General features: G+C 47.1%; 1 protein-coding gene across 2 annotated transcripts in view; it reads right to left on the reverse strand.

Moving 5' to 3' along the window:
• The window catches only part of NPHP4 (nephrocystin 4), a 376,954-nt gene that overhangs the window by 249,307 nt on the left and 107,983 nt on the right, over window positions 1-19,664 (reverse strand). For both annotated transcript variants that reach the window (XM_088447716.1, XM_088447715.1), the window contains exons 6-7: window positions 12,443-12,598; window positions 5,074-5,210 (exon numbers count right to left, since the gene is read on the reverse strand). In XM_088447716.1, coding sequence (XP_088303842.1) covers window positions 5,074-5,210; window positions 12,443-12,598 — 293 coding nt within the window. The remainder of the gene's footprint in view (window positions 1-5,073; window positions 5,211-12,442; window positions 12,599-19,664) is intronic.

Genomic DNA, 19,664 nt, shown 5'->3' on the forward strand with positions numbered 1-19,664 from the left:
TTGGCCTTAGTATCCCAATCTTCATTACACAGTTTGCCAGTGCACAGAAAATAAGAGGGGTGTTAATTAAGGTAGAGAAAGGTGCGGGAAATGATTTGTCTCACTCACAGAGTATCTTATTGACAGATCTAGGTCTAATTCTCAGAGGTACCCAGCCAGCCATTCATTTTTGTCTGGCAAATATAGGGCTGATAAAATTAAAGTGCTCCTACTTAGAGCAAACTGGAGCAAGTATTACTAAGCTCGTAATATATAGAAATTTGGAAAACAGGTACTATAAAGAATGCACTAGCCATCTATTAAAAAAAAAATTAAAAAAGGTTGTCACCTGGTGGGAATTTGGTGACACAAAACAATTGAATGCTACAATTGTAATGTGTCCTCCATTGTGGCCAACAGCAGTTTCCATTCGAAGAACATCGGTCTCTATAGAGAGCTGGAGAGTGTGGGGGGGGGGATGGAGAAGAGGGACAGAGCAGCAGATAGAGAGCTGGAGAGTGTAGAGGGTTGAGAAGCGGGACAGAGCATCGGATAGAGAGCTGGAGAGTGTAGGTGGTTGAGAAGCGGGACAGAGCAGCAGATAGAGAGCTGGAGAGTGTAGGGGGTTGAGAAGCGGGACAGAGCATCGGATAGAGAGCTGGAGAGTGTGGGGGATGAAGAAACGGGACAGAGCAGACAGAGAGTGGGAGAGTGTAGAGGGTTGAGAAGCAGGACAGAGCAGTAGATAGAGGGGTGGAGAGTGTGGGGGGTGGAGAAGTGGGACAGAGCAAAGTACAGAGAGCTGGAGAGTGTGGGGAGTTGAGAAGCAGGACAGAGCAGCAGATAGAGAGCTGGAGAGTGTGTGGGGGGGGTGGAGAAGTGGGACAGAGCAGCGGATAGAGAGCTGGAGAGTGTGGGGGGTGAAGAAACGGGACAGAGCAAAGTACAGAGACCTGGAGAGTGTAGAGGGTTGAGAAGCGGGACAGAGCAGTAGATAGAGAGCTGGAGAGTGTGGTGGGTTGAGAAGCTAGACAGAGCAGCAGATAGAGAGCTGGAGAGTGTGGGGGGTTGAGAAGCAGGACAGAGCAGCAGATAGAGATCTGGAGAGTGTAGGGGGTTGAGAAGCAGGACAGAGCAGCGGATAGAGAGCTGGAGAGTGTGGGGGGTGGAGAAGTGGGACAGAGCAGTGGGTAGAGAGCTGGAGAGTGTGGGGGGGGTGAAGAAACGGGACAGAGCAAAGTACAGAGAGCTGGAGAGTGTAGAGGGTTGAGAAGCGGGACAGAGCAGCAGATAGAGAGCTGGAGAGTGGAGAAGCGGGACAGAGTAGCGGATAGAGAGATGGAGAGTGTAGGGTTGAGAAGCAGGACAGAGCAGCAGATAGAGAGCTGGAGAGTGTGGGGGGGTGGAGAAGTGGGACAGAGCAGTGGATAGAGAGCTGGAGAGTGTGGGGGGTGAAGAAATGGGACAGAGCAAAGTACAGAGAGCTGGAGAGTGTAGAGGGTTGAAAAGCAGGACAGAGCAGCAGATAGAGAGCTGGAGAGTGTGTGGGGGGGTGGAGAAGTGGGACAGAGCAGCAGATAGAGAGCTGGAGAGTGTGGGGGGTGGAGAAGCAGGACAGAGCAGCAGATAGATATCTGGAGAGTGTAGGGGGTCGAGAAGCAGGACAGAGCAGCGGATAGAGAGCTGGAGAGTGTGGGGGGTGGAGAAGTGGGACAGAGCAGTGGGTAGAGAGCTGGAGAGTGTGGGGGGGGTGAAGAAACGGGACAGAGCAAAGTACAGAGAGCTGGAGAGTGTAGGGGGTTGAGAAGCGGGACAGAGCAGCAGATAGAGAGCTGGAGAGTGTGTGGGGGGGTGGAGAAGTGGGACAGAGCAGCAGATAGAGAGCTGGAGAGTGTGGGGGGTGGAGAAGTGGGACAGAGCAGCGGATAGAGCTGGAGAGTGTTGGGGGTTGAGAAGTGGGACAGGGCAGTGGGAAAAAAAAAATTAAAAAAGGTTGTCACCTGGTGGCAATTTGGTGACACAAAACAATTGAATGCTACAATTGTAATGTGTCCTCCATTGTGGCCAACAGCAGTTTCCATTCGAAGAACAGCGGTCTCTATAGAGAGCTGTGAGTGTGGGGGGGGGATGGAGAAGCGGGACAGAGCAGCGGATAGAGAGCTGGAGAGTGTGGGGGGTGGAGAAGTGGGACAGAGCAAAGGACCGAGAGTGTGAGTGTGGGGGGTTGAGAAGCAGGACAGAGCAGCGCATAAAGAGCTAGAGAGTGTAGGGGTGGAGCAACGGGACAGACCAGTGGATAGAGAGCTGGAGAGTGTGGGGGGTTGAGAAGCGGGACAGAGCAGCAGACAGAGAGCTGGAGAGTGTAGGGGGTTGAGAAGCGGGACAGAGCATCGAATAGAGAGCAGGAGAGTGCAGGGGGTTGAGAAGCGGGACAGAGCATAGGATAGAGAGCTGGAGAGTGTGGGGAGTGGAGAAGCGGGACAGAGCAGCAGATAGAGAGCTGGAGAGTGCAGGGGGTTGAGAAGCGGGACAGAGCATAGGATAGAGAGCTGGAGAGTGTAGAGTGTTGAGAAGCGGGACAGAGCAGTGGATAGAGAGCTGGAGAGTGTGGGGGGTTGAGAAGCGGGACAGAGCATCGGATAGAGAGCAGGAGAGTGCAGGGGGTTGAGAAGTGGGACAGAGCAGTGGGTAGAGAGCTGGAGAGTGTGGGGGGGGTGAAGAAACGGGACAGAGCAAAGTACAGAGAGCTGGAGAGTGTAGAGGGTTGAGAAGCGGGACAGAGCAGCAGATAGAGAGCTGGAGAGTGTGTGGGGGGGTGGAGAAGTGGGACAGAGCAGCAGATAGAGAGCTGGAGAGTGTGGGGGGTGGAGAAGTGGGACAGAGCAGCGGATAGAGCTGGAGAGTGTTGGGGGTTGAGAAGTGGGACAGGGCAGTGGGAAAAAAAAAATTAAAAAAGGTTGTCACCTGGTGGCAATTTGGTGACACAAAACAATTGAATGCTACAATTGTAATGTGTCCTCCATTGTGGCCAACAGCAGTTTCCATTCGAAGAACAGCGGTCTCTATAGAGAGCTGTGAGTGTGGGGGGGGGATGGAGAAGCGGGACAGAGCAGCGGATAGAGAGCTGGAGAGTGTGGGGGGTGGAGAAGTGGGACAGAGCAAAGGACCGAGAGTGTGAGTGTGGGGGGTTGAGAAGCAGGACAGAGCAGCGCATAAAGAGCTAGAGAGTGTAGGGGTGGAGCAACGGGACAGACCAGTGGATAGAGAGCTGGAGAGTGTGGGGGGTTGAGAAGCGGGACAGACCAGTGGATAGAGAGCTGGAGAGTGTGGGGGGTTGAGAAGCGGGACAGAGCAGCAGACAGAGAGCTGGAGAGTGTAGGGGGTTGAGAAGCGGGACAGAGCATCGAATAGAGAGCAGGAGAGTGCAGGGGGTTGAGAAGCGGGACAGAGCATAGGATAGAGAGCTGGAGAGTGTGGGGAGTGGAGAAGCGGGACAGAGCAGCAGATAGAGAGCTGGAGAGTGCAGGGGGTTGAGAAGCGGGACAGAGCATAGGATAGAGAGCTGGAGAGTGTAGAGTGTTGAGAAGCGGGACAGAGCAGTGGATAGAGAGCTGGAGAGTGTGGGGGGTTGAGAAGCGGGACAGAGCATCGGATAGAGAGCAGGAGAGTGCAGGGGGTTGAGAAGCGGGACAGAACATCGGATAGAGAGCTGGAGAGTGTGGGGGGTGGAGAAGTGGGACAGGGCAGTGGATAGAGAGCTGGAGAGTGTGGGGGGTGAAGAAACAGGACAGAGCTGACAGAGAGTGGGAGAGTGTAGAGGGTTGAGAACCGGGACAGAGCAGCAGATAGAGAGCTGGAGAGTGGAGAAGCGGGACAGAATAGCGGATAGAGAGATGGAGAGTGTGGGGGGTGGAGAAGTGGGACAGAGCAAAGTACAGAGAGCTGGAGAGTGTAGAGGGTTGAGAAGCAGGACAGAGCAGTAGATAGAGAGCTGGAGAGTGTGGGGAGTTGAGAAGCAGGACAGAGCAGCAGATAGAGAGCTGGAGAGTGTGTTTTGGAGAAGTGGGACAGAGCAGCGGATAGAGAGCTGGAGAGTGTGGGGGGTGAAGAAACGGGACAGAGCAAAGTACAGAGACCTGGAGAGTGTAGAGGGTTGAGAAGCGGGACAGAGCAGCAGATAGAGAGCTGGAGAGTGGAGAAGTGGGACAGAGCAGCAGATAGAGAGCTGGAGAGTGTAGAGGGTTGAGAAGCGGGACAGAGCAGCAGATAGAGAGCTGGAGAGTGGAGAAGTGGGACAGAGCAGTGGATAGAGAGCTGGAGAGTGTGGGGGGTGAAGAAACGGGACAGAGCAAAGTACAGAGAGCTGGAGAGTGTGGGGGTGGAGAAGTGGGACAGAGCAGCAGATAGAGAGCTGGAGAGTGTGGGGGGTTGAGAAGCGTGACAGAGCAGCGGATAGAGAGCTGGAGAGTGTGGGGGGTGAAGAAACGGGACAGAGCAAAGTACAGAGAGCTGGAGAGTGTAGAGGGTTGAGAAGAGTGGAGAAGTGGGACAGAGCAGCAGATAGAGAGCTGGAGAGTGTAGAGGGTTGAGAAGCGGGACAGAGCAGCAGATAGAGAGCTGGAGAGTGGAGAAGTGGGACAGAGCAGTGGATAGAGAGCTGGAGAGTGTGGGGGGTGAAGAAACGGGACAGAGCAAAGTACAGAGAGCTGGAGAGTGTGGGGGTGGAGAAGTGGGACAGAGCAGCAGATAGAGAGCTGGAGAGTGGAGAAGTGGGACAGAGCAGTGGGTAGAGAGCTGGAGAGTGTGGGGGGTGGAGAAACGGGACAGAGCAAAGTACAGAGAGCTGAAGAGTGTGGGGGTGGAGAAGTGGGACAGAGCAGCAGATAGAGAGCTGGAGAGTGGAGAAGTGGGACAGAGCAGCAGATAGAGAGCTGGAGGGTGGAGAAGCGGGACAGAGTAGCGGATAGAGAGATGGAGAGTGTAGGGGGTTGAGAAGCGGGGGGCAGAGCAGCAAACAGACTGAGGTGACTCGGCATGCGCCAGGTCTATTTACTACAAGAGAATACTGGTTAAGATGAGTCAATATAACACTACCTTTGGTAAACGGTCGTTATTAACCAGGCCTATCAGTTCCTCCTCAAACTTCTCCAACGATGGATACAGCAGAAAGTACAATTTATCTAGGTAACAAGTGATTGTCCTCTGCAACCGTGGCTTTCTTAACGCGTCACCTGGACATTAAAAATAACCATTGGCCAGTGTTAATGCAATATCATATGTTCATACATGAAATTACAGTTATTTCTACAGATGTGTCCTCCTGTATCTTTGCCACTGATGGGCAAATTGCACCACGTATGCCGCAAGTCATGCGTCCCCGACTGGGTACGTGCACTGTGCTCGCACCCATGATCCATAGGATTGCATGGTGCGAACGCTGCCACGACCTGGCATGCATACAGTTTGCGTGCACGGCAAGACGCATGGCGTGATGCATGTGCACGTTTGCCGTGAAAGTGGCAAAGATTGAAGAGGACACATCTGTACAGTCAAAATATGTTACATACGTGTCATACAACAAACCGTCACCCATCAAGTGATAACAGAGAGAGGTGATGGAACCAAATAAAGTTTATTTTGAAACTGTGATTGTCTCGGATACAAATCAAAGCCACTTACACTTCAGCCCAGCTCAGCAGTGATGGACGCCAGCCTCACACCGAGGCTACTGTCTAAATGTGAAAACTATTATTTTAAAATTATAGTTATGAGGTAATTATTTTTGCATATGGGGGTGACTATATTAACCTTTTTTTTTATTGCAAAAAATCCTCCAGAAACATTAATTAAGCACCCTCGTGATGTATTACGTAGGTGTGACATGACAGCAAATATCTCCGTTATCTGCTGTGGTCTCTCTATGTTTGATTGCTGTAGGAGTTGTCATATTAGTCTATGGCGACTGCAATATAGTCAAATGCATCAATCTTTAAAAAGTTTGGCGCCGAATACCTAATGCCATCATTAGATAGTGTTAGCCATTGTAGCCTATAGATCACATGGTCAGGAATGAGCAGGAGCTCCACCAGATCCAAACCTAGAAGGAAATACCAAGTAAGCGATCTCACTTTATCGTTTGGACTTTTGCAGGGATAGGCTGCTATCGGACCCTGTGTCTGTGCAATAAATGATTCATACATACCTCAGATAATTTCTTATTGCCACAATATGCAGGCCTACATCGGCCATTGGTATATAAAAGTGATAACGTTTCTTATACTGTCAGTTTTGCAACCTACTCCTGGCCTACATGAGAGCATTAATGATGAGGAGCAAATCCAGCTAGAAGGTTCAACTTTGCACCTTGGCAATTCATATTGCACTGCAGGGTCGGCTGTGGATAGAGACGGCAGGGTCACGTGTTAGAGGGTGGGGCATGGCCACCGCTGGCTATCAAAGCTTGGAATAGAAATCCTATGCACACACCAAGGAAGGGGACTTCCTCCCCCCCCCTCTATGGCTGGCCCAGGAACCCCAGACAAGACCAGGTTATTACTAGTATCCATTCCAACCACTTCTTGGTGCCGCGACCTGTAGAACTGCATCTCCTAACACTAAATGAGGCTCGGTGAGTAAGTGCTAGGCTCTAGGTATTAAGAATAAGGATAATTAGCAGCCACTAGAGATGTGGGATGAACTTTAATAGAAACATGAAAGCATTCAGCAGCATGCAGGGAGAGACTTCTGAGTCTGCTGCTCTGTTACTGAGGAAGAGTAAGACAATACATTGTATCCTTCTCAAAACCATCTTTATTTCCACTGTCAGTAAATCTGCTGACCATTGGTAAAAATGATGATGACCATTAGCATGCTCGCAACCCACACAGAGATTATTCTGCCCTTCATGGAGCTCATCAGTGCAGAAAGCCATAATATGGGTGATACAGATTATTTAGGGGTGAGATTCTGCTTGTACACAATCCTGTGCCAGGGGCATTTTAGAAGATTATGGGCTTCATTCATCTAATGTCGTTTACCTGCCTGCGACTTTATGAAAATGGTGCTCCCAAGAACATCCCTGGTGTACATCGGTGCGACCGACTGTGCAAGTACTGAGACGACCGATGTCAGTGCCCGCTCCAATCAGTGAGTCCTTAGACGTCCCATCAGTTGTTCCATTGAAACATGCACCAGCCCTACCGCAGGCGCAGTTTCTCTGTCCGAGTATGGCCTCCGATGCGAGTGGTTGAGTGTCTGTGTACGCAACTGGTTTCACCGACACACCCACGACGCTCCCATAATACAAACCATCTCCGTGCATGCGCTAAGACACCGCCCAGGAACGCCCACCACATATTAATACACTTCTCTCTGCGTGCGTCTGAAATTACAACTGAGACTCTTCATGGACACACTCAGGATGCATCCATGGAGTGAGTTAGGCATATGCAAAATGGTGCCCTGCCCTTATAGCGGCGCCCGGCTAAAGCAGACTGCCCTGTGCCGTCCCCACCCGCGGGCCACAGTTTCCCGTGGGAGGGAAAAGTTGCGGTTTCCGATCGCCGCCGGGTAAATAGATGCCGTGCATTCACAGTGAGGGAAGAGCTTAGAGCAAAGCCCAGTACCTCCGTAAGTGCTGGGCACGCCCCCAAGAGTGGGATGTGTCACGAGGACACGCCCCCTTTTCAAGAGCGCAGGAATGCCCTGCCATGCTCCCGGTCTGGCGTAAACACTAGTTCTCATATTACAACAACCAGGAGCAGAAAGAGGAGAGTGGTGCAAATTGATACGTGATCACAGCTTAGACTCGGAGCTGATACAATAGTGAAGTGATTAGCATTATTTATTACACTTATTTATACTGCCATCGTTACATATATATTCATGTTTTCCAACACAAAGCATCTAACGCCAATAAATACAGTTGAAGATGGAATATTGTGATGCAATAAGTATTCCTGGCATGAATAAAATATTACACAATACCAAACATGCATGTTAATTGTATTTTTGTTGTTTGGTCCCTTCATAAAAAAATTTAATAAATGTATCTGAAGAACAAAATAAATGAGTTTCTATTTTTAAACCTGTCTATAGGGGGCTGAATGTGGAACGTTTTAGTGTAACGGTTGTTTGTGTATCTCGAAGGGAAAACAGTTTTGATTCAAATAGTGTCGGAGCAGCTGTCTGTGTGTCCCCACTGGTCATTTGTATTCCCTCATCTCTTGTTCAACTATGGAAAGAGCCTAAATAGTGTGTTATTTCAGTTCTTGTATTCAAGCGTAACGTTCATATCCATTGCCACTTCACAAAGGGCTCCGAGTCCTGGAATGCTAAATGTATGGTTTGGTAAATACATGGGAAAATACAGGTTACAATGCAGAACTTAGTTCATCCTTTTTGGAAACAAGCGGCACATCAGTGGTTCCCAAGTGTTTTCAAAATTGTGGTTCACATTTTGGTATGAAAACACAAATCCTAAAAATTGGGGTTGATGGATCCGGCGGCGAAATAATCGGAGAAGTGGACCAGTGGAGAAGCTTACAGTAGTTAGGCATTGTTGTATCAGATACAGTGGTGGTTCTAGGGTTGGGCAAGCAGGGCTATTACCCGGGGCTCTGCGGTCTGAGGGTGTGGTCACCACGCCAGCGCTGCTCTTGTTCACCGCTGCGCCAGGATGTGCAGGGAACAACTGCACATGATGGGGCCGCCGCAGTTTTTTACTGTCTAAGGGGGTCTAGTTACTAAGCAGTGTTAGGAGACAGAGTGAAAAGTGATAAGAAAGTGATAAGGTGCCAGCCAATCAGCTTCCAACTGTCATTTTTCAAACACAGCCTGTGAGATGACAGTTGGGAGCTGATTGGCTGGCACCTTATCACTTTTCACTCTGTCTCCGAACACTGCTTAGTAAATAGACCCCTAAGACCGTAATGAACTGCGGCGGCGCCATGATGCGCAGTTGTTCCCTCCCACTGTCTCCCAGAATGTCAGTGCCCACTGCCGGGTGTGCCACGTGAGGTCGTCATGCATGGCATTCTGGGAGTGGCCGTGGTGCAGAGAAGACGGTCTCGGAGCAGCAGAAGGAGGAGGAACCTGTCTGCCTTCTCAAGGGCTGTTTTAGGAAACACCCCCCATGCAAACGGCATTTCCCCCTTCAAACTGATGATTTTCTTTTGCTTATTATATAATCAGGCCACACATCCTGAGCTCAGGGCGCCAAAGAAAAATGTCACCCTTAGCTCCGGAATGTATAGAACCGGCCCTGATTAGATATTGACATCTCCTACGTACAAACCATGCTATATTAACATAGTGACTGAGGGACAGATTTATCAACCAAGTGGAGGAACAGGGCAAAACATGGTAGCAGAAGCATACAGATGCGTCCTTACTAATCTTTGTTAAAATAGCGCAAAAGACCCCTCTGTCTCAAGTCACAGTATTGGATACAGTGGCGTGACGTGAAAAGGCCGGTTGTAATATGCGAGCTCCCTCCAAACACGCCAGTTCGTTTATATGAAATATGCAAGAAAACAGCATTTTCAATTGCACAAAATTTGCACAAAATCAACAAAGGTAGAATATTAGCCAAAAAGAGTGTGAAGACTAATCAACATAAATAATGTCATACATATAATATAGTGATCTATGACATACAGTACATGACAAACAACAATGTACAGTATGACAAGATGATTTTCCACTTTTAGCAGCAATGTCAGTCTTCTGTATAGACAGCAATGTTGATTAGTCTTCACGCTCTTTGCAACTTTTTCAATAATATGATGATGCTACTCTTTTCATATAACATAATATTATGCTACTTTTTTGTCAAACATTATGCTACTTTTTTATGGCTAACATTATGCTACTTTTTTGGCTAATATACTCTTTTTTGGTTAATATTACGATACTTTTTTGGCTAATACTGTACTTTTTACGGCTAATATTTTGTAACTTTTATGCATATATTTGTGCGAATTTTGTGCAATTGAAAGTGCTATGTTAAGTATGGTACAGTAATGATGGCAGAGCGAAATACTGTACACTCTGGTGAATATGTGCCATGCTGAGAGCAAGGCTGAGAAGAGATACATCTGTAAGTTCTGTAGTGCAAGTCAGGGATTGGAAAGCCTGTCGTAATAGTGGGCAAAGTCGTTTTTTGGCTAATATTGTGCTACTTTTTTATGGCCAATATTATGGTACTGTTTTGGCTAATATTGTGCTACTTTTTTATGGCTAATATTATGGTACTGTTTTGGCTAATATTGTGTTACTTTTTTATGGCCAATATTATGGTACTGTTTTGGCAAAGTGGATGCAGTAAAAGTTACAGACAAATCAGAGGAAGACTTGCTGCAGTCTGCAAGATATCTATGACTTCGGAGAAGATTTATATTCTAGCAGGTCGATTTCCCAAAGCATACAACAAAAGCCACTTTGCAGTGGCTTAAATACCCCCAAAAATTAAATGATCTTCAGTGGCAATGTCAGACCTCGATACCACTGAGAATTTTTGGAATAATTTGGAACTTGAGGTTCACCAATCGTCCCATTTAACTTGCCTGAGCTCAGAGTTGTCTTAACAGCAGTGTGGGCCCTGGGTAAAGCAATGCACTGGGGCCCCTACCCACCCATTCACGGGAAAAAAATGTAAATGGTCAATAAAATTAAACCCTCCTGCATGCCCATCAGACCTCCCACACATGCAGAGAGACTCTGTCTGACTGGTCTGAAGCCGGCGGATGAAGTGAAACTGGGACTGAGGTGAGTACTCGTCACCGGGGGAGGGGATGAGGTGGGGGAGGTTAGATCAGAATACAGTGCACTGGCGGCTGGCTTATAAAAATATTACAAATTTACCAACTGTCCGCGGCTGCAGGGGGGCGGGTTGGCGGACCCCTACAAGCAGGGTCGGACTGGCCCACAGGGGTACAGGGGAAACCCCCGGTGGGCCCCACTGCCTGAGGGCCCACCTCCTCCTCTAGGGATCAGGTTCCAGACTGTGCACTTGAATTATACTGCATGGGACTATTGTGTATTTTTAATGCACTACTGTTATTAATCTGGTACATTATCATACATTCACTAGCAGTATTTACTATATATACAGTATGTATATATTTAAAGAGGCCCAGACCCACTCTGGAGGGTGGCTACACCCATAAGTGTGGGCCCCTATCACTGCATTCCCCTGGTGGGCCCTTCATGTCCCAGTCCGACACTGCCTACAAGCTTCGGGCTCTTGGGCAACTGCCCAACAAGCCCAATAGAAGAGATGGCCCTGCCTGAGCTCCAGTATTATTGTAAAGAAGAATAGGTGAAAACTGTAGTTTTACAGACGTGTTACGGTGGTAAAGACTCATCCGAAAAGACTCAAAGCTGTGATTACTACAACAAGGGATTTACAGTAGTTATTCTATTTAACATTACAGAGCATTTTGTGTTGAATAGTGGAAAAAATTCCTTACAAAAAAAAATATATAATTTTGATCCCATTAAGTAAAAAATACAAAAATGTCACTGTATATGACATTGTGTATCACATATGTTCATTACTGAAAGTACAATAAAAGCAGTAGTGAAAGTAGGGTGGTACAGGCCTATACGGCGCAACATTAAGGAATTGGTAGCCGGTAAGCCGCACCTGCCCTTAACGCTGCCATTACCTTCACCGCCGAGCTACTCATAACAAATCGGCAGCAAGACGGACCCCGGCGCCCTGGCCGAATCGCGATTGATCTGGGGTAGAGTGCTAGGTATACCCCCAGAGTGCAGAGAAACCGCGAGTGTCGAGTGAACATGCCCCATGATGCATGGCCACGCCCCTCATGATGTGTGACCAAGCCCATTTTTTTTCATGCACGCACACATTGAAATTATTATTATTAACTTGCTCCACTAGGTAGAAGCTGAATTAAAAGAGATCTGAGGCACTGTAATTAAGGGGATTTATAAATCCTATTTCATGATTACTTCACTGACATTATAGCTTTAGCTGGCCACACATCTAAAGATTATCTATCCAACCAGCCAACTAGTTGATTGGTTGGAATGAAAATCTGGTAACGAATGGGAGTAAATGATGATCAGCAATTTGCTCCTAAATGCCAGAAAACAGATGAAAATGGTCGTTAGACAAGTTTGTTAAATGTTTGATCTAAACAATTTGTTCAAACAGCAGTTTTTGTCCATTTTCCGGCGTTTGGGAGCAAATTGCTGATTGTCATTTGCTTTCATACCTTACCAGATTTTAATTCCAACCAATCAACTAGTTGGCTGGTTGGACAGAGAATCTTTAGATGTGTGGCCAGCTTATGTGTACATTGTTGTAGTATCAATTTACTGATTACTTTTCTTCTTCTTGCTGACCGTTGATTTGAGCACTTTTGCAGACCATAAGTAAAATGACCAGCAGTTGGCAGCCCTGTACCCAGTTGTTATTTACTGATAAGCTTCTCACCTGTCTCGTCTCTACCGGAGATGAGTCCAGGGATCTTTTCTGATCCAGAAAGGAGGATGTTTGGGGGAAGTAAATGGGTGAGTTCCTGCAGCCTGCTGTGTATCCGCACATTGTACTGAATGTGGCTCTTCTCCATCAACGTCATATGCCGGCTCACTGCAAGAAAACCATTAGAGACTGTAAGACTTGGAACCTAACTGCAGCAACTTCACTTTGAGATGCACTTTAAAAAACACTTTATGTAATGTTGTCGTTTTTATTATGCCAGAGATAGCCTGACGGCAGTAACTTGTAATGCATTAGATATGATACATTCAGCTGCTGATCTATAGATCACCAAATTGCTAACGACAACATCATAAAACAAAATAAACACCATTCTCTTCAGGACCATTTCTATATAATTAAGATAAATAAATTCAACAACAGCTACAAAATGAAAGACTGCGGTATGTAAAATAAGGGGAAAGAGACATCGGCCCTGATCCATTACAGATCGCTATTGCGATGGCTGCTGCGATTACGCACGCAGTTCTGCTGCGACAATATGCTAATGCTTGCAACTGCTCAGCCAGCATAGAGACGCCCACTACCGCGTTCTCACATCCGTAAGACCTCGCAGTCCAGCGTATACATCGGTAATATCGAGGAACATCGGACCCTCACCCAGAATTACCGCAAGTCTGACCTGTCTCAGAAATTGCAGCTCTCATCGCACGCAGTGAGTACACAAGCTGCGTATGCCGTCACAGCGGCTAATTTATACACGCCCAGGAAACGACGTTCAAACGGACAGGCTCGCCTGCGTTTCTCCGCCCACTCCCCCGGTCATCACCCCCAAACGGTGACATCCTCTGCAATGGCTTTGTATCTGCGTAGGTGATCGCAATACCGGCCTGCGCATGCACACTGCGGTGCATACCCATTACGCACCATCGGCCAATCTGCATACGATGTTGCAATTGCAATCTGTGAGTTTGCTGGTAACAAGGTGTCAAATGCTAATTGATTTTCGATGTTAACATAGCTTACATATAATGTGTACGGCATTATTACTATACAGTCAAGAATTTACATATTACAGGTTAAGTGTCCCATATCCTAAATGCTTGGGACCGGGGGTATTTTGGATATCGGAATATTCCGTATTTTGGAATATTTACATACCATATTGAAATGTCTTAGGAATAGGGCCCAAATCTAAACACAGAATGCATTTATACTTTATATACACCTTATACACACAGCCTATAGGTCATTTTATACTTTATTTTTAAAAATGTTGTGCCTTAAACAAGGTTTGTGTACATTGAACCATCAAAAAGCAAAGGTTTCACTATCTCAGTCATGCTAAACATATTCTGTATTTCGGAATATTTGGATATGGGAGACTCAGCCTGTACTATATAAACATGTATAGTGAGTGAAAGAATCTTGCAGACTTAATTTTGCATCATTTGTTGACAATGTTGCTGAGCTTTGGGGTTTCCAGATAACTGAATTGTTCTCGACCCTAAAAATAAATCCTTAAGCCGCGTCAATTCTTATTGCCATTATGTTTGTGCCCAAAGGGAAATGGAGAGAAAGGCCACAGAGATGTAACACTTTATAAGTCTGAGTGACACATTTGTGGTGTACTAGGTAATAGGAATGTTCTGTATTGATTGGTGGATTGAAATACAAAACTAATATTGTGACTTTTAAATTGGATTAACTGGCACGCAGTGACTGGCTGGCTATACGAGTTACTGACACATTGACTGCAAACTCTGGAATATGTATTTTCCTGTTTGTGATACAGATGGGTCCACATACTTCTAGCCTTCTGGCGCGTTAGCCTTTTCGTCGCGCCATGCCGTGTCGTGACTCCTTAGCGCCGAGCGTCTTTAAGTGCATCTTTTTACCTTCAAATGCGCTTTATTCGCACAACGATGTACTCCTGCTGAGTAAAATGATATGCAGCATGCCTATGTTCTGTGTGTGTCTGAGGGTGTATCTGCATGCAAAATGCTACGTTACAGTGTCACAGCCGCTGACACTGTAGCGTAGCATTTCACATGCAGATACAGCCGCACTCGCTAAGAGAACATAAGCATGCTGCATATCATTTTAATCAGCAGAAGCTGCTTGTGCTATCTATTTGCATCGTTGTGCAAGTAAGACACATTTGAAAGTAAAAAGATGTATGAAAAGACGCTCAGCACTACCGAGTCACACTGAGCTCCCGCGTTGACAGATGTATGCTGACACATCTGTAGATGATTGGCGAAAATACTCCAACCCATTCAGGTCCAGATGAACAATGGGGTGGATGGGAGCACAGCCCCAGGCCTCCACATAAAATAGGCCCATCATCACGACCGCAAACTGATGACCAGTATTAAAATTTAATTTCTACTTTCTTCACAAAATGATGCAAGTTTTCTATTTTTAGGGATTTAGCGAGACACTGGAGCTGCTGGTGTGTGGCTGACATGCCTACATAGCACTGGCCACACCCACACAGCACTGGTCATGCCCACATGGCTCTGACCACACCCACAAAGCACTGGCTACAGTTCCTCCGCCTCGAACAATAGGCTATTGATAGTTTCCAGCCAGGGGCCCTTGTGGCCCTAAATCCACCATGAAATCAATTTGCTGTTTACCACAGTTACAATGTAATGCAATGGTGTCACTAGGGGGGGTCCCACCAAGTGACACGATCCAAAGGGGGTAACATCAAAATAGCACAGCTGCTCTGCCATTTTGGAGTCACCCCCCTCGGATGGCGTCACCAAGCAGCGCTGATAGCAGTGATCCACACTGTGCTGGGAGGGCTTCCCAGCAGCTCCCGACGCACTGGGCAAGCTCCCCAGCGTACCAACAACAGAGGCGTGATACACAAAATGGCACATCAAGGGGACGTAGACTCGTGTCCACGAGGCCACACCCCTCGCACATGCGCGAATGTTGCACACAACCGGTGACGCCTCTAAAGTAATGTTGCCTCTTTTATATCTATTTATCTGCAAGTGTATTCTACATGGGTTTAGCTATACCTTATCTGTGCACTAGTTGAATGTATGAATATCTATTCTCCTGAGTAGTTAGGCTGTTGTCGCTATGGCAGGTGCAGAATTTTCTAAGACAATAGAAAAGCTCTAGACAAGTACTGTCCCATTAATCAGGGCAAACAAAAAGCAAAACAGAATCTATCATACAGTAAATGTGGGCGCTTCAGGAACAATAAACCAGTCAGTATCATTATAGGTGTCTGTTGTCCACCTTCAATCACTGCAGACGTTCTATTCAGGCCCCCGAATAAAACGTGTGCAGGCGTGCTTTAAAGCAATTTTAGCCAATGTTAAAAATCTTCTGCATTACTGATATTTATTCCAAATGAAATAGGTTAGGAAAAAGCCATATCCCCGCCTGACAATTCATGCAGCACAGCAGGATAATTAGCTTCTGTGTCTGGCAAAAAGCTCAGCTAATTATACACAAAAACAAAAACAGTTGTTTTGTGTGTGGAAGTCTCTTGAAGAGATGGAGGATCCAAATATTTAGCTGTTGTAGCTTTGCATGGGATTACACAGAAGGATTGAGCCTGCTTATAATAACAACACAGTTATTCCACGCTTCATCTGCCTGTTAGAGAGCATAGAAATGTATGCAGGGCAGGGGCGGTTGACGAGAGGAGGGGGCCCATGTGCAGGCTATTCGTGCGAACAATGTGCCAGAGTCTACTGCGCATGTGCAGGTCTACGGTAACATGGCGTTCATGCCATGGTCCCAGAGACACCTCTACTGCACATACGGGGCAGCCATTTTCCCGGTGATTTTCACTGCTGCTGCAACACCGAGGCAGGACTCTGGAGAAGTAAATATTAAACATGGGCGCAAGGTGTGGGCCCCCTTGGACCCAGGGGGGTGCATGTGCACCGTACACCCTGGAGCCTTTATAGATAAGACAATGATGTATGCGCCTGGCATCTATTCTCCCTGTCAGCAGCGCTTGGGGGCTGCCCGGCGTGTCCATAAGTGCCGGGCACGCCCCCAAGAGTGACGAAAAGGGTGACTCGTCTTATAGACACGCCCCCTTTTCAATGGCACTGCCCCCTTTTCGGGTGCGCGCGCGGAAGTGCCTTCTCTAGCTCCGGCGCCCTGGCTGCTGCTGGAGCTAGAGTGAACACTAAAGACCTCTGGAGAGATGTTGATCCATGCCGTCTGGATAGCTTCCCACAGCTCCCTGATATTTGGAGGTGCAGGATCTTGGACCTCTCCACCACGTCCCATAGATGCTGAATTGGGGTTCATGTCAGGCAAATGTGGTGGCCACACCATTGGTCGGAACTCTCGAGAATGCTCCTCTCCAATTCTGGACAACTTGGGACTGATGACACGATGTATTATCCTGCTGGAATATTCCATCATTGTGGGGGTACATGAAATCCATAGAGGGCTGCAAATGGTCATCAAGCAGTGCAATGTAGCGGTTACCGCTCGTGTTCATGTCTGCGTCACACCCGAACCCTACCATCAGCCTGAAACAACTGGAAACGTGACTCATCAAACCACGCCACATTGCCAGTCCTCCAGGGTTCAATTAGTGACATCACGAGCCCGGGTGAGGCGCTGTGTCTGGTGTCGTAGTGTTAACAGGGGCACTTTGGTGGGTCTTATGCTCCCATACCCCATGGAAGCTAATGAACACTGTATTGACCTGTTGGATATGGGTCTGGAACCTCCTGCATTGAATGTGGATGTGATTTGGGCCAGCGTTGCTTGTCTGTTACCACGGACAATTCTGGCCAGGCGCCGCACCCATGGTCGGGCACTGCGCTGTCCGCAGGGTCTGATAAAGCCTTCCAACGGGTATTCCCAGTACACACATGACACCGTAGATCGAGGAATGTTGAATGTCCGCAAGACTTCGAAAATGTATTGTCCCATCAGTCGGGACCCACTATCATGCCCCTTTCGAACTCAGATAATTGATGTCGCTTTGCCATGAGCGGCCTAGCCGGTGTTCACACTGACTCACGAGATGTCAGATTACAGCTGATGCAGGTCTGGGCATTTTCAAGACATCACAGTACGGTGACGCCACCTTCCATTACCTTTACATACTGCTATCCCATGACTTTTGGCTCTTCAGTGTAGAAATACAATTTAGCTTTGATTTAAAGCCGTCATGTGAGTGGCAGGAATCATGCGGTCATGATGATGGACCTATTTTTATGTGGAAGCCTAGAGCTGTAGTCCCATCCGCCCTATTGTTCATCTGGCCTGGAATACATATAAATATTTTATATAAATGTGATAACTTGGCTAGTCAGCTGCATACTGCATTATCCTCAATCTGAGGTAATTTCCTTCATTCTGGTTCTTTGCCTCACAAGCTGCTTTGTAGATAGCTTCCCTCATACAGCTCTTGTGCCTCATGAGCAGTTTCCAGGGAAACTTCAGTTCAGTTCCTTTGTCTCAAGAACAGAATCCTTCATTTAGATCATCTGTCTCACAAGCAGAAATCTGGGCATTTTCATTAATTCATTACCTCAGCATCCACCATTTTAACTTTGCACAGTGGTGAGCATACACTTTACCCTCTAAGGAGCGCCCTCACTTCACCCATCGCCAAGTGTAAACTAATGCTCATCCGCAAATGCAGCCATCTTAAATCTATGCTCTTTGACTGAAATCTTGACATGTTTGCGCAAAATGGAGGATCACATCGCCTCCAAAAAGGATCTTGCTCTGTGTAGCAACCATTTTGTAGTTCTCAAATGTGGTCGACCAAGTGTAGGCTGCCAGGGGTGGACTTAAAGGGGTATATTTACTAAAGTGGGGGTTTATAGATGGGAAGGTGTTGCCCATCGGAACCAATCAGATTCTAGCTATTATCTTGTAGAAGGTGCTAGATGAATGTTAAGTAGAATCTGATTGGTTGCTATGGGCAACATCTCCACTTCTAAAAATCTGCACTTTAGTAAATATACCCCTAATTCTCAGACTTATTCAATATTTCTGGAAGCTACAACATTTTTTTATTTGTGTCAGCTAATTGCCAACAAAAGCATAATGCAGCGTGCGACCTGTAATATCCGTTTATACAATTACTCAGAATAAATAGCAAAACAAAGAAATAATAACTCAGCAAAAGTCTGGAGAAAAAAGTAAAAAGGATTGTTTATGATTAAAGAGATAAATGATGTATGCCCTCATGGGTGATAAGATACAGCGTAAGGACAACCTGCAATTACTTTTTATCAGTGTACATATAAAAGAAAATTAAGAACATTTATCTTTCTTATGTGTTTCCCCATTATTTCCAGTTTTCCTCCAGGCTGATTTAGACACTCACTGATACTTTATGGTGGATCATCAAGGAAAAATAGATAGATTACATGGGTATTTTATATTGCGGTTCATAGGATGATCGTTCTAAGGAATTACCACAGCCATTGTACTATATGCAGCAATAAAACAAGTCGGAATGTTATAAAAATAGGATTCTACGTCACTGTGGGGTCTAGTTACTAAGCAGTGTTAGGAGACAGAGGGCCTGATCCAGAGCCGGACGCTATTTGCGCTCGCTCGTTCAGAAAAAGGGGCCGGCTACTTAAATTGAGCGCTCGCTCTTTGCGGTCTGTTGACGCCTCTACGTCTGAGCGAGCAAACGAAACATGTGCTCGCTATTTTGTAAAGACGCCCCCTGGCCGCTCGCATCCTACGTCATCTCCGCTATTTATTTGATTAATCGAGTACATCGAAAGGCGTCTGAACTGCTCGCAGTGCTTGTAGTTGGATTTTCCTACCGCAATCATGCGAACAGTTCAGGCTAAGAAACAACCAAGTGACGTGGCCGATGACGCTGCTTTGTTAATTATGCACACCCTTAAAAAGCCCGTTTTGACCGTTTGGCACGCCTGCGTTCGGATCTCCACTCCCCGTTTTCAAGCACCTTCCCCTGTTACCACCCACAAACGCCTCATCCTGTCACTCAAATTAGCAGGCACTCGCTGTTTTGCGAGCACTCGATTTCCGACCGCAATGACTGGTTGGTGCATGCGCATTACGACCCATACGCATGCGCAGATGTGCGAACATCGCTCGGAGCGAACGAGCGGCCGCTTACGAGTGGCTCTGAATCATGCCCAGAGTGAAAAGTGATATGTTACCAGCCAATCAGCTCCCAACTGTCATTTTTCAAACACAGCCTGTGAGATGACAGTTGGGA

The sequence above is a fragment of the Taudactylus pleione genome, unplaced genomic scaffold (genome assembly GCF_031769625.1).
Source record: "Taudactylus pleione unplaced genomic scaffold, aTauple2 ptg000437l, whole genome shotgun sequence".
Classification (NCBI taxonomy): Eukaryota; Metazoa; Chordata; class Amphibia; order Anura; family Myobatrachidae; genus Taudactylus; species Taudactylus pleione.